This window comes from Carettochelys insculpta, chromosome 4 (assembly GCF_033958435.1).
Source record: "Carettochelys insculpta isolate YL-2023 chromosome 4, ASM3395843v1, whole genome shotgun sequence".
NCBI classification, from domain to species: domain Eukaryota; kingdom Metazoa; phylum Chordata; order Testudines; family Carettochelyidae; genus Carettochelys; species Carettochelys insculpta.
Window position 1 is genome coordinate 122,546,868 of NC_134140.1, and position 14,631 is coordinate 122,561,498.

General features: G+C 38.4%; 1 protein-coding gene across 5 annotated transcripts in view; it reads left to right on the plus strand.

Annotated features, from left to right (window-relative positions):
• Positions 1-14,631, plus strand: part of MAPK10 (mitogen-activated protein kinase 10) — a 117,661-nt gene that overhangs the window by 43,320 nt on the left and 59,710 nt on the right. For 3 of the 5 annotated variants that reach the window (XM_074992003.1, XM_074992004.1, XM_074992006.1), the window contains 3 exons: positions 6,075-6,133; positions 7,224-7,362; positions 9,406-9,571. In XM_074992003.1, the coding sequence (XP_074848104.1) occupies positions 6,075-6,133; positions 7,224-7,362; positions 9,406-9,571 (364 nt within the window). Of the gene's footprint in view, positions 1-6,074; positions 6,134-7,223; positions 7,363-9,405; positions 9,572-12,750; positions 12,823-14,631 lie in introns of all 5 variants that reach the window. The other 2 variants (XM_074992007.1, XM_074992002.1) reach the window with 1 other exon arrangement.

The following is a 14,631-nucleotide window of genomic DNA, read 5'->3' on the forward strand; positions in this document are numbered from 1 at the left end:
ACTGTCAAAAACTACATGATATTTTGTCTTACTTGTATTAACCTGAAGAAGTGAACGAAGACTGAAGATCTGCTGTTATACTTAATTCTTAGTACCACTTGTATTGTGCATAAACATCTTCTGTGGAGTTGTAAGGAATGGCCGTCATATATTAGCAGGGCCAACATGTACATTAGCAGGGCCAATATACGTATTTAATGGTTGGAATGATACATTTTATATAGTTCAGTGTGTCTTGAGGCTATGAGATACCACTGGGGACTCCCTCACATTGTTCTAATGTTGTTCTATAGTTATTTTTTGTACAAACTCTCCAGTCCTTTTACTGCCCTTTTGCCACAATTGGCCAAACCTACAATTTACTCATGTGAAAATGCGTAGGAGTCCCATGGCGCCTTAAAAGCTAACAAATTTATTTGGACATAAACTTTCTTGGGTTGGAGCTCACTCCAGCAGATGCATGGGTTGCCCAAATAAATCTGTTAGTCATTAAGATGCCTCAAGACTCATTGTTTTTGCTAAAATAGACTTACGTGACTAACTCTCTGGAACTCGTTACTCGTGAATAGGTCAACAAAATCAGTAGGAGTACTTGTAAGAAAAGCAAACAGCATTTGTGTTTTTATCTGTAGCATAGTGTTTTGTTACTACAGGCTCTGAAGATGCAAGGCTAGTATCTTCCCATATCTGTGCATATCTGATTGTAGCCCACTAGGGATGCTACAAATAATAATCATAGTAGACAGTCCATGTTAGTTTCCATCGAGAATAAATGACCTGAATTAATCTGCTCATTGTATGTAAATTCTTGTCACAAATCCTGAAATGACTCTTCCTCTCAGTACAAACTGAATGAATGAGCCTGATAAGCCTGATAGACTGAGCTTTGACATATTATTTCTCACTCATTAATTCACAGGGAGAGTGAAAAAAGAGGCTACATTTTTTTTCTCTCAATGAGATGTAGCTCTGAAATTGCAAAGAGTGTGGACTGGAAATATGTGCACTTTAAACACTTATTCTGAAAGCTGAAAAAAGTACTTACCACCAGTCTCTTGTTATACCTTGTTGCTAGCAACTGTTTAAGTCTTTAGCTTACAGATGAGTAGTGTCCCTGGCAGACACTTCACAGAGCCCACCAAGACTTATTTTGCTGTCTTTTGCTAAATACTGAGTTATCCTTAAAATTTCTAAGTATTGTGCAGTCTGTAAGAGTACATCTTCACTACAGGGAAGATCGACCCTATCATGGTCTATCTTCTGAAGTTTGATTTAGCACGCCTGGTAATTGAACTTACTGGGCCACCATGTTGGTACTGGTACTCCTGCCCTTCATTGGGAGTAAGGGAAGTCGATGGGAGCAAACACTCCCTTCAACCTCCATTAGTGGAGACAGAACGGAAGCCCAAATTAAGGTATGTTGACTCTAACTATGTAATTGTCATAGCTGGAATTGCATACCTTCATTCGACCTTCTGCTGTAGTGTGGACCTGCCCCAGCTGATTCCCATTGGCTTGGATGGACACTGGATGATTTAAATCAGGCGTGTCCAACCCGCAGCCCACGGGCCGCATGCGGCCCTGGACAGCTAGTAATGCGGCCCCACAAGATCGTAAACTTTTAACATTATTATGTTAGTTTTAGCGATATTTTTCATGACTCGATTGTGCGGTACTTGAGCGCGGACTGCGTAGGCGACAACGGAACGCTGTGTAGGGGAGGGCGCAGCGCAGTGCTAACTTCACCTCCCACGCCCGCCACACACAGTCAGTCGAATCGAAACCTGTGTGTGTCAGACGTTATATGCGCTTGTGCGACTTGGCAAGTAAAACGCAACGATTACCGATAATACGTGTGTGATAGTATGATGTGTGTGTGCCTGTGAAGACAGGCGTTTATTGTTATTAACCCAGCAAACAAACGCTAAGTTTTTTTGCTGGGAAGCAGACATGTAAATTTTCTTATTTAATTATTGCACTTGGGCTTGTTGTATTACTTCGTAAAATAATTTAATAAGTTAAAATAAGTTAAAATAGTTTTTTAGCAGCTGTGGTGGAGTAAGTACAAAAATGAATCAAATAGTTTTTTGCTCATGATATTGATATAATTACGTATACAACATCGCTAATACTAGAAAAATAAATGGTTGCTTATTTATTAATTTTTTTATCCGAGCATGGCTTCAACATCATGTCAAAAGAAAAAAGAACCCAAAAAAAGAAAAATCGTGGATGAAGGAAGAGTGTTCAACAAAAAATGGACAGATGAATACTTTTTTTGTCAAGACAAATAATAAGGCACTTTACTTAATTTGTAGGGAAATCGTGTCAGTTTTCAAAGATTACAATTTGAAAAGACATTATATGCAAAAACATGCTGCCAAATTCGATGCATATCAAGGAATGTTTCGTAAAGACAAAATAGCGGAACTGAAAAAATTCTGTCATCTCAACAATTTTTTTTTTTAAAAATTACAACTCAAGCAGACTCTATTGTGAAAGCTAGTTATGTGGTAGCAAATCTGATTGCAAAAAAATCAAAACCATTTACTGATGGTGAGTTTATTAAGCAATGTATGGAAAACGTGGCAGATATAATTTGTCCTGATAAACAAATGGATTTTTCTAAAATCAGTTTGTCTCGCCAGACTATAGCCAGGCGAATTGAAGAAATAGGAAAATCTATCGAAAGAGATTTGGAGAGTAAAGCTGCTAATTTCAAATGTTATGCTTTGGCGATAGATGAAAGTACTGATGCTACAGATATGGCTCAACTTGCCATTTTTATTAGGGGTATTGATAACGAATACAATCTCACTGAAGAAACGGCTTCTTTGGTGCCATTAAAAGACACAACTAAATCTCTTGATTTGTATGAAGCAGTAAAAATTACATTAAAGCGATTTTCTTTAACCTTTGCCAACATATCTGGTATAGCTACTGATAGTGCCCCGGCTATGGTTGGTAAAAAAGAGGGACTTATAAAACTAATAGAAGACGGTGCAATTGCTGCCGGCAACTCACATTTGATGAAATATCACTGCATCGTACATCAAGAAAATTTATGCACGAAAGCTTTAAAAATGGATGATGTCATGCAAATTGTCATCAAAGCTGTGAATTTCATAAGATCCAGGGGATTGAATCATCGCCAATTCCAGGAGTTCCTTAAAAGTATGGATGCTGATTATGGGGACATCATTTACTTTTCTGAAGTAAGGTGGCTAAGGCGGGGTAAAATGTTGAAAAGATTTTATAATTTGCAAAATGAAATCAAGTCATTTATGGAATCAAAAGGAAAATTTGTGCCAGAATTTGAAGATGAAAAATGGCTCACAGATTTAGCATTTTTGGTGGATTTGACCACTCATTTAAATGAGTTACACATGCGTCTTCAAGGTGAAAATCAACTTATCTGTGCTATGTTTCAAACCCTAACAGCGTTCGACATGAAACTTAAATTATGGCTAGCTCAAGTTATGGCAAATAATTTTATGCAGTTTGATACGTTGGCTAAACACAGTCCTGTGAACAGTGAAAAATATGCAGCCTTGCTTTCCGTTTTGATACGGGAATTTGATAATAGGTTTCATGATTTTCGAAAAAATTATCAATTTTTTGGTATATTTGCGACTCCATTTTCAGTCGACATAAATACATTACCTGCGAATTTTCAAATGGAATGTGTAGAGTTGCAATCAGACATTCAACTGAAAGAAAAATTTGATCATGTCTCTTTACTAGACTTTTATAAGTCCTATCTTCCCAGAGAAAAATATCCCTTGCTTCACAATCATGCCTTATTCATGTCATCGCTTTTTGGCAGTATGTACATTTGTGAACAACTTTTTTCAAGGGTGAAGCACACGAAGAGTAAAATTAGATCAAAATTTTCTGATGAGCACCTTGAGAACTCACTAAGAATTGCAACCACTTCCATTGAACCAGACATTGATTCATTGGTTTCACAAAAACAAGCTCAAATATCCCACTAGTTTTATGTTTATATTGCCCTCTTTTGTTTTAATGTTGTAATAAAAAATATAAAAAAAGGAAGTTTGTTATTTATATACATTAACTATATTATATATTTTATATGCGGCCCAAGACAATTCCTCTTCACTCAGTGCGGCCCAGGCAAGCCAAAAGGTTGGACACCCATGATTTAAATCCTTATATGTCAGTTTGAAAATGCAGAGCTGAGTGAGTTGGGCACGACACATAACTAGAGGCTTTGCGGTGCGTTATTATTCATGTTTCTTTATGTGCTTGCAGGGCCAGAATTCTAGAAAGATAGGACTGATTTGCAAAATAGGCCATTACAAAAGGACCATGCAGTAGAACTTCAGAATTACAAACACCAAAGTTATGAACTGACCTAACAACCACTCCCTCATTTAGAGCTGCAAGCATGCAACCAGGCACTGGTAGAGACCAAAAACAGACAAACAAACAAAAATAAAACCCAAACCAAAAATAAAACAAAACAAAAATCACAATACAGTACTGTGCTAAACATAAACTACAAAAATGGGAAAATTAAAAAAAATAAAAGATTCCACAAAGGTGAGGAGTTTCTGTACAGTACTTGCTTCATTTAAATTAAAAGCAGCATTTTACATAGTAAAGTTTCAAAGCTGTAGTAAGTCAATATTCAGCTGTAAACTTCTGAAAGAACAATTATAACATTTTATTCATCCTTGCAAATATTTCAGAATTATGAACAACCTCCATTCCACAGGTATTCACAACTCTGAGGGCCTCCTGTATTTGACACAACAGCTACAGTCCTATTACTGCAGTATTGTTAAAGCTTTCCAAAGAATACTAGAAGAGAGAGATTTCAAAAACGCTGTGGGACAAAAAGGTGCGGGGGGAGGGTGGGAAGAAGCAAAGGAAAGATAAAAGGGCAAAGAGGTAAATAGAACAGGAAGAAAGAAAATTAAGGCTTTCTTTATGAATATAAGCCCAGATAGCCACATTTTCCCATTAGGAAGGCCTGTCCCAGGTGCCAGATGGCAATAAAGATTCTGCAAGATTTTCTTCATGTTTCCTTCTTTTTCTCCCACACACATATGGAAGGGGAGGGAAGTCAGGTGCCAAACCCCATGGCCCTCCCCATCCTAAGAAGTGCTTTTGCTTTGTGCAGCCTTTCAGGCGCTTTCAGCTCCCTGGCAGAATCCTGTTAGCAGCTTTCCCTACTGACTGTGTTGTCTGGAATCTCACCTTAAAAAACAGCATGGTGAGCAGGAAACCTCTGGCCATTTCCCACTTTCTACACTGCCAATTGAATGACAACACTTGTTGTTTACAGGCATGTAACCCTCCCCTGCCCTCTTCACCTTTCCCCAAAAGACAAAAAGTTTTGTCACAGCAAGTAGCAATCTGAATGGCTTGTTGTCGGCAGGAGTGTTCTCGTGTCAACCATGTGCACCCTGCTCATGGGGGCAGAAGCATTTTGTTGGCAGAAATCCAACAGTTTACAGTGCCAGACTTTTAGTGACACAAGCATGTCACTAAAGGCTGTGTAGTACAGACAAAGCCTGAGGTTCTCCCGTTTTGAGATGTATATGTTACAGCAAGACAGCTGGGAATTGGATTATTTTAATGAAATAGCATCTGTATAAAAGTTAAAGAATGTCAGAGAGAATAGAAAGTCATGTGTTTATGTTTAATAGGGTGACCTTTGATTATTTCTCCCCTCAGACACAGTCTTAATATACCGAAAATGGACAGTGACTGGACAAGGACAATCACGTTTGTTTGAGTTGAGGCTGAAATTTGAACCACCAGTGCTAGAATTCAGAAGACTAATTCCTTCAGCATTTCAGCTAATTGCTGTCCATCACCAGCTCCGCTTACATATACTCCTTCAATTGCACCCTAAAAAATAATGGAGCTTTGAAAAATTGTTCTGAAATTTCCTGGCTGCTTACTAACACCTGTATTTCTACTTGTCAGTGCAAGCTGAACAGCAGAAAACAGATGCTATTGTATAATGCAATAGTCCTTCAAAATGTGTTCAACTGCATATTTTTATCTTCTCTCTCCCTCTGTCTTCCTCTGCTTTTCAGATTATCAGTTTATTAAATGTCTTCACGCCACAGAAATCTCTGGAGGAGTTCCAGGATGTGTAAGTAATATGGGCAGTAATTAAACTAAAGATTTAGAGGGAGATGGGCCCTAGTACTATATATTGAACATAAAAATCCCAGTATAATAAAAAAGGATGAGCTCCTATAGTGGATTTATCTTGTGGAAATGAAGCATTAGATACTCTACATTTTCAAATCCTATCTGCTGGTCTAATTTAGATATTTATAAGGCACCTAGCACCTTCCTATCTAAGTACAGGATTAGAACATGCTGTGCAAAGCATTCTAATGACTGTTCTTAAGACAGGTAACATGGAGAAATGTGAGCATCTGCTAGGTAGTGTACTTTGTTCTTTGTGTTATTGGTTTGCCCAGGATCTGTTATGTATAACTCCCTGAGGTATATGGGAGTGCTTGAAAATGTAGTGATTCACTTTGAAATAATTTTCTTCTCAAAGAAACAGACGTGAAACATTTTTTCCCTCTCATATTTATTGCGGGATAACCTTTGTGTGAAATTTTGTGCATTGGGAAATAGGGGCAGCATGTGAACAATTAATAGCGCCACTGAACATTGTCTACATCATGGACAATGCTGCCCTGTCCACAGCCTGGACAATACTGCTTCATTATCAGATCATGACAAGTGCTGCTGCTTTTGCTTTTCACTCTTCAGCCCCTTGTTTCATTATTGCGGTAACAATATTCACAAAAGTGTTAATAGCATTGGTTGGAGCCAGGCAGGTACTGTCCATGGGTCTGCACAAAAATTTGCTGTTTCTTTTCAACAATCTCACTTGCAACAATCTGTGGTGCAGAGAGCTGGTGAGACGATCATGTGATTAGAGGTGAGCCTGAGTTGTGAAGCTCAGATGTCAGTCTAGATTTAGAGTCTTCCCAGAGTTTGAGGGAGTTCACATCTGATGTCTCAAGTAAAGTGCACCTCTACTGAAAAACAAATGTCTCCTAAACACTGAGCTGACGGGTTAAATGTGTCTATCTCATAATGGAAATACAAAAGAAACAGCCTGTGAAGAGAGAGAAGTGAATGTTGGTTATTGTGTAGAAGATAATGGAAGTTCCCTGCCTGTGCAAGCAAAAACTGTATGACTTTCTTCTCTTATCTAGTTATCTGGTAATGGAGTTGATGGATGCCAATTTATGCCAAGTGATTCAGATGGAATTAGACCATGAGCGAATGTCTTATCTCCTCTACCAAATGCTGTGTGGGATCAAGCACCTTCACTCTGCAGGAATCATTCACAGGGTAAGGGATCTGCACTTTGAGGGACAAAATAGTTTTGCTGTTGTTAAAGATCATAGATATGTCAACATGCAATCTTTGTGATTCAACCTCTTCTTTAAGACCTACCCTTCCCTAAGTAAACATTGAGACTTATCTGTCAACAGCTTTCATATTTGGCAGCTTGCAGCATGATTTTCTATAAGGAATGCGAGGCAATATTTGAAAAGGTGACAATATTTGAACTTTCTTCTGTAACCATGGCTGGCTGTTTGCAGGATGACAGTTTAATATAACGCAGAATTGTTATAAACTGTTGTCCCTTGGCAGAGTTCCACTGAGAACTCTCTGATCATGTATTTTTGGTTCTCCTCATTGTTTTCCTTTGCTTAAATGTGTGTAAAGACTGGTAGCATAACTATGCTTCCAGTCCTGTTGGTTTTCCATATAAACAATTGGTGTAGCTGTCACAAGAATGAATGTGAAAGTGGTCCAGGCAATTGTTGATAGTAGAGTAGATGCTCCCTACAATTGTGAACATGATGGGAAGTCATCCAGCTGACACTGAATGTATGGCAAAATGTCCGCGAGACAACCTTTCTCTTAAGATATGGTCCACGCTATGAAAATATCCTGGTATGTTAAAAAAAACCCAGTAATTTTTATGCTGTATGAAGGGAAGGTAAGCAACATGGCTGAAAAGATGTTCAGACTGGGTGCTACTGTATAAAATATAAAGGCCTTTTTGCCTAAAACATACTGGCTGCGTCGACACTAGCAAGTACTTTTGGAAAATCAGGCCCTCTTCTGAAAGAACAAGTGGTGCGTTTACGCACAAAATACACTCTTTTGAATTCCTTTCTTTTGGAGGCACTTTTCTGCTCCCAAATGAGGAAGAACACCTTTTTCTGAAAGATTCTTTCAGAAAAAATAGTGGGTAGACACTCACTCTGGGGTCCCTTTGTTCGAAAGAGTGCTATGGTACCAGAGTTTTTGATCCCTGGCCGGTTGTTTTGAAAGAGTGGGGGCTGTGCGGATGCTCTATTCAAAAGAGCAGATTGCTCTTTTGATCTGCTTTTTTGTGGATGGGCATGCTCTTTTGAAAGAAGATCTTCCTTTGCATAGAGGCTGTAATATGTCTGGTATCTCTAATTGCCAGTGTTCCAGCTAAAGAATGGTTGTTTTTGTAAATAAAATATTCACATGGAGCTGCGTATACGGGTTGTGATGGTTCCCGTTATTGGAACACGTTGACCTTGCCCCGCTCAGAATAAAGTGTAAATAAAAGCTGTATTTCATCTGCCTGATGCTGGAAGTGGAATACTTGTGTCATCCAGAGGAAAATACTCTGTTTAGAAGGCCAGAAGGGACCATTGTGATCATCTGCTTTGACCTCTTATGTAACACAGCCCATAGAACACCCTCCCCAAAATAATTCCCTTTGAACTACAACATATGTTCAAATAATCTTGATATAAAAACTATCACTGATGAGGAATCCACCATGATCCATATTAAATTGTTTCAGTGCTTAATTGCCACTGCTATTAAAAATGGATGCTTTATTTCTGGTCAGAATTTGTCTAGCTTCAGTATCCAGCCATTCGGTCTTGTATCTTTGTCTGTTAGACTGAGGAGTCCATTATTAAATCTGTATTCCACATGTAACTACCTCTAACAACTGTTATCAAGTCATCTATCAGTCTTCTCTTTGTTGAGCAAATGAGATTGAGCTCCTTCAGTCTGTTACAGAGAGGCATGCTTTCTAATGCTTTAATCATTCCCTGACCTCTTTGAAATTTATCCAGTTCAGTAACACCCTTTTTTGGTAGATGCAAGCTGCTTGAAGGCCCTGGACTGTCTCAGTAGAGCACATATTCCAAGAGGGAGCTGCCAAATCAACCACAGGATTCAGTCATGTCAAAAAGTGCCTTCTGTGAATTATGGCACAGGTGGCTATGGAACAGCAGTGTTTAAAGATTTATCCAAAACATTGATCTAGATCGCCAGAGTGCATGATCTCCATAGATGGTAGTCATGTCTGTTTTCATTTGTCTCTCTTTGCAGGATTTAAAACCAAGTAATATAGTGGTAAAATCCGATTGCACATTGAAGATTCTGGACTTTGGACTGGCCAGAACTGCAGGCACCAGCTTCATGATGACTCCCTATGTGGTGACACGTTATTACAGAGCACCAGAGGTCATCTTGGGAATGGGCTACAAAGAGAATGGTAGGGTTGTACCTCAGTAGCAAAAACAATGTGGCCTGAAGGGCAAGGGCTACTTTTATAGTTATGGGCATTACGAGAGGGAAAAAGTAGCAGTAAAGAACACTTTGAATTTAAAAAACAAGTGATATTAGGTCTGCATTTCTTTTCATTACTATTATCAAACTGCAATAAATACTAGGATGTAATATTGCAGAGTAACAACTACTTCTTTGCCTGACTGGCAGCTATAAAAGCTCTTTCTGACTAACGTATGTACCATAAAGGCTGCTGTGACCAAAAAACAGTGAGAGAACTGTTAGGGTTGATGAAATAAAGTCAGCTCTTCTGGACCTCAGACCTCTTCTAGAGAGGAGGAAGGAAGAGAAGGGACCAAGCCATAATTAGAATTCGTACATTCCAAAATGTTTCAAGATCTAGATCGAAATTTGATTCTCATGAATGGCTTCTAGCTGTATAATAGGCTGAACTAAAATCCCAGACTCTTAATAACCCATTGTTGGAGTGTACACACTCTAGATCAGAATTATAGAGTTTGAGACCATCGTTAGGAAGAAGAGAAAGGAGGAAGAGAAGGAAACTGAACTACTTTTCTGTTGTTTTGCTTGCATTCAACCCCCAATCCCCTAGGTGTAGGTAGAGGGTTCTGCTGTGAAACACCTACCAGTGGTATGTGTCTTGCTGTCCCTGGACAGGTTGTGGGTTGCATTTACAGCTACCATATTAGAAAGGAGCCTATAAGAAAGAGCTTATTGTAGTGGGGGATAAATAGAAAGATTTATTGAATATATAGTTTTTGTTCTATAATATAATTAAACACTATAACTGGCTAGGTTCCAGGTAGACCAGGTTGGAAAGAAGAATAGGAAACACAGTGGAGAAAAGTCTATTATTATACTATTAGTGCTGCCAGAGCAATCTCCCTGTAAGATGAAGAGACCTTTTCCGTGACAAATGTAATGGGAAAGCAGTGGAAGCTCACAACTATTTTAAGTTGGAGAATCCAATTAATACTGAGTAACGTTTGAAGTGACAGCTGAGCATTCTTCAGCAGACAATGAGATGGTATGGGTTTTTTAGACTGATTTGTTTACTTGAGCAATAATGCAAGCATCGTCACAACACACCTGTAAACTATTTCATTACACAAATTGCTGGTAAGATTCATGGATTCTCAGCATGGGTTTTGAAGCTGTAGTAATTGGGAAGGTATGAAAGTAAGTGCTAAATATGTTACACCGTAGCTTTCTGAGGTCCTCCAAAAATCTTAACTGGAATCAGCTCACATGTTGTTATTCCCTAATCCAGATATTGGGTTCTTTTTTTATTACAAAATGATTTGCTCTGGCTTTGTGTGATTCTTTCACAAAATGGGATGGTTGATGTGTTTGCTGCTGTTGTATTTGACACAGAAGAAAAATTTGCCCTGATTTCATGCTGACATGAACTTTGGCAAAGTTTGAGGCACTGTTGTAATCAAGTGAAAGATGTGCAGAGTTACTCAGAAAGTATGCAGCCCTCAAAGGGGATGATCTAGTCTCCTAGAAGTTAATGGAGAGATTCCCATTCATGCCAGTGGGCAATGGATCAGGATCAAAGTGAATGTGAAGCTTTTTCAGTTGAACAAGATAAAATAGACAAATATTTAAAAATAAATCAAATTTAAAATATTTAATAAGGAAACACACATCAACAAATCTGAAGAGGTGCTGTGCACTAAGGCCCTCATCCAAGTCCCACTGAAATCAGCATGAAAAATTGTTTTCTACGCTGCTGTGCAGGCCGGTGCTACAGTACTACATTAGCTCTCTCACTTTTTCTCTCACCACTTTGTATGTTGACTATGAAGATTGTTTGCTGCTTTCATTTTCTCCTGGTGGGTTAACAATGCAGAGTTAGCATCATTTTGCTGTGCTTACCTTGGAACGCTCCTAAACTACCACAAAGAAGAAAACTTTAACCCCATCTCAGGCATGCTTTAGCTGTCCTATGCCTCTACCTTTACCCTCTTTTCCCAGATGAAACATTCCATCCCGGTTTTGTTTTACCGACGAGAACACACAGTTTTGGTTAATTTGTTTATTAATTTTCTTTTTTAAAGAAGTAAAAAGGGAGCAGAAAAAGAGGAGAAACTGGCTGTACAGCCCAAAAACTTACCACAAAACAAGGATTCAAACCTGTGAAAATATGGTAGTTTCTTGAAGTTAGTTTTTTCTTCACCACTTGGAGTGGTGCTGAGCCTTTCTTTCTATGTGTGCTATATCATCGAGTATCTGTCTTTTCCCCCTGCTTGTACAATTTAGAGGAAAAAGAAAACTCTCTGTTAACCAAACACATGAACAACAGTGCACACTGCATCAAGGACATGAAGGCATGATGGAGCATAGAAATATGGGTGAAGGCATGATGAGAAGCATAGAAACCTTTATAGGATATGATGTTAGTCTATGCAGCATTCTGCCTTTCAGTATCTATACAGTATCCACCACAGAGTTGGCCCCAATGCCAAGTAACAGATGATTCCGGATGATCACCAACTTTTTAAAGTGAGGATTTGGAATTTTATTTACTTCCATTGTATTTTTCTCACCCACTAAGTGCAGTCCTTGCAGACTACACAGCTTTACATCTCTATTTTTACTTTCTGGTTAGCTTTGTGCCTTTTAGCATGTGGGTGCCCCACAAACTCATTTGTAAAATGAGTGGAATTGAAAGAGTTCCCTTTTGAATTCATGCCTTTCATGCATAGCAGTAAATTCTCTACTAAACTCCCCGGGATATTTTAAAATAGAGCAGACATGCTTTCAGCTGACCAGTTTCCCATGTATGAAGCCTGTTTGTAAGTTCATTGTCTCTAGATGCCTTTTTCATGGTTTCTGAATCAGAAAGAGACTGTATTGGCAAACCTTGGTTGCTTTTCTTGTGAAAAAAAAAGATATATGTTTTGATTTCAGTTATTGCAACAAAAGTTCTGAACATGCCAATATTTCAAATATTTTTCCAATTTTACTGATCTTGTTGGTGATTTTTATCTATTTAATTATTTTAGCATTTCATGTGAGGAGAAAAAAATGTACTTATTCTGATCAACCTGCTCTTTTTCCCCTCCTTTAGGAGTGAAGTGACTTAGTTAACTTTGCTTTTTCACCCTTCCCTATACTTCCCTGTCTCTGCTGTTCTAGTGGATATATGGTCTGTGGGATGCATTATGGGAGAAATGGTTCGCCACAAAATCCTCTTTCCAGGAAGGGACTGTATCCTTGTGCCATTTGCTGCAGCTTCACCTATTTATTTATTCTTCATCTCCACCCCATGACCCTTTAAACATATAATGCCTGTACGAGGACTGTAAGGATAAAAACAAAAAGTTGACTCTAAGAGGTATGAGTAATTTTGAGTAGGAATAAACCAATTTGTGAAATAAACAAAAAATGAAGAATGAAAGTGGAAAAACAGATACACATTGAATTATTTCAATCCAATCTTTCTCCATTGATCACTGTTTTAAAATCTTTAGTCCTGTTTTATGTAGAAAGCGTGTATGCCATGTTAACAAAAAATACAGAAAACAAATGGAATGATCACAAACTTGTTAGCATTCCTTATTGATTAGCCTTCCTCTGTCTCTCATGCACACAAAACACCATAAAACGCTATCTTCGCGCACCCAACTGTGTAAATCTGTTTTTCTACTTTACTGTTTTGGAAATGGTAAGTTTGTGATGTTTGTGGTGACATCATAATCTTTTGCTTGCTAATGCATCATTGATATGGATTCACCTCAGTGCTGTATGGGCTCAAATTTGAGTCGATACAACATTTTTTTCTGAATTTTTTGACATGCCCTCTTCAATACAACCGTATATCTGATGTGATCTCCAAATTTTGCCTGAAATCAGATTCCTGTTGATTTAAAAATGGATTTTCCTTCACTTGCATGAGATTTGTGTCCTTCTCAGTCTTGATCATCTAATCTTAGATAATATTCTTTTTACCACCTCTGAGGTGGTGGAAGTAATATTAGAAAATGAAAACAGAAGAAGAGGTGTGTGCTTAGCTTTTCACTTGGCAAAGGCTGAGCCAGAGGAGCTGCCTAGGATATGTGAAGAGTGTGGGAAATGTATTTGTGCCCATGAGAATAAAAATGCGATACCATAACACATGTTGTGTTTTTTTCCAAAAAAGGGAACTAATTATGACAGATTGGCAGAAGGACATCCTAAAAATCTGGCATAAGAAGATATTAGCAATATGTATGACAAACCTGTTTTTATAGACATAAGATCATAGGCACTAATTATTTTTGCTGGCTCTCAAGTGATTCATGTAGTGTTTAACAAGTTATGTACAGAACTTGCAACTGGATTTATGTGAGAAGAGTCCCTTGATCCCACCCAAAGACGGAGGCAAACTCTGGGCCAGTCTCACTGTTTTAAACCATTGAAAATCCTGCCCTCCCACCCCACTCCCTTGAGTAATTTATTGGGACCCTTTCAAAACCTTTCAAAATCACCCTACCTTTTTGGAGAGGGGGGGTGCAGGGGAGTGAGGCTTGTCAGGTGAGTTGGGGAGGAGGAGGAATGCAGTCATGAACTCATTTCCAAGTTTGTTCTTTGTTAATGGATCTGAGTTTTCAGGATCAGAAAGCCTGGACTCTGTGTGTGTCCTTCCCCTAGTTGGTAATTGTTTAAATGAGCAGGTCCAGTTAGCCTTCTCAATACAGTAAGCTGCTGTAGAGCACTTATTCAGCAACAAAACCATAACTGAATGCTTTCTTGACAGAACTTTTCTTGCAGTGCCTTTGGGCTTTTCTGATGAAATTCAACCCTCCAGCTGAAAGGGATTTTGCTATACAGAATTATAAATCGTCTTATTTTCTTTGTAATTGCTAAAAGGAATGGCTATTTTATTTGTTTTGCTGTCACTCCATGGATCCAATTCATTTGCAGCTTCAGATATGAACCCTCAATTATACTGGTACAATAAACACAGAATATTGAGAGTAGTTGGCAAGTAGCTGGCAAGTTTGAAGAAAAGGCACATCTAGACATCCTAAATAACCA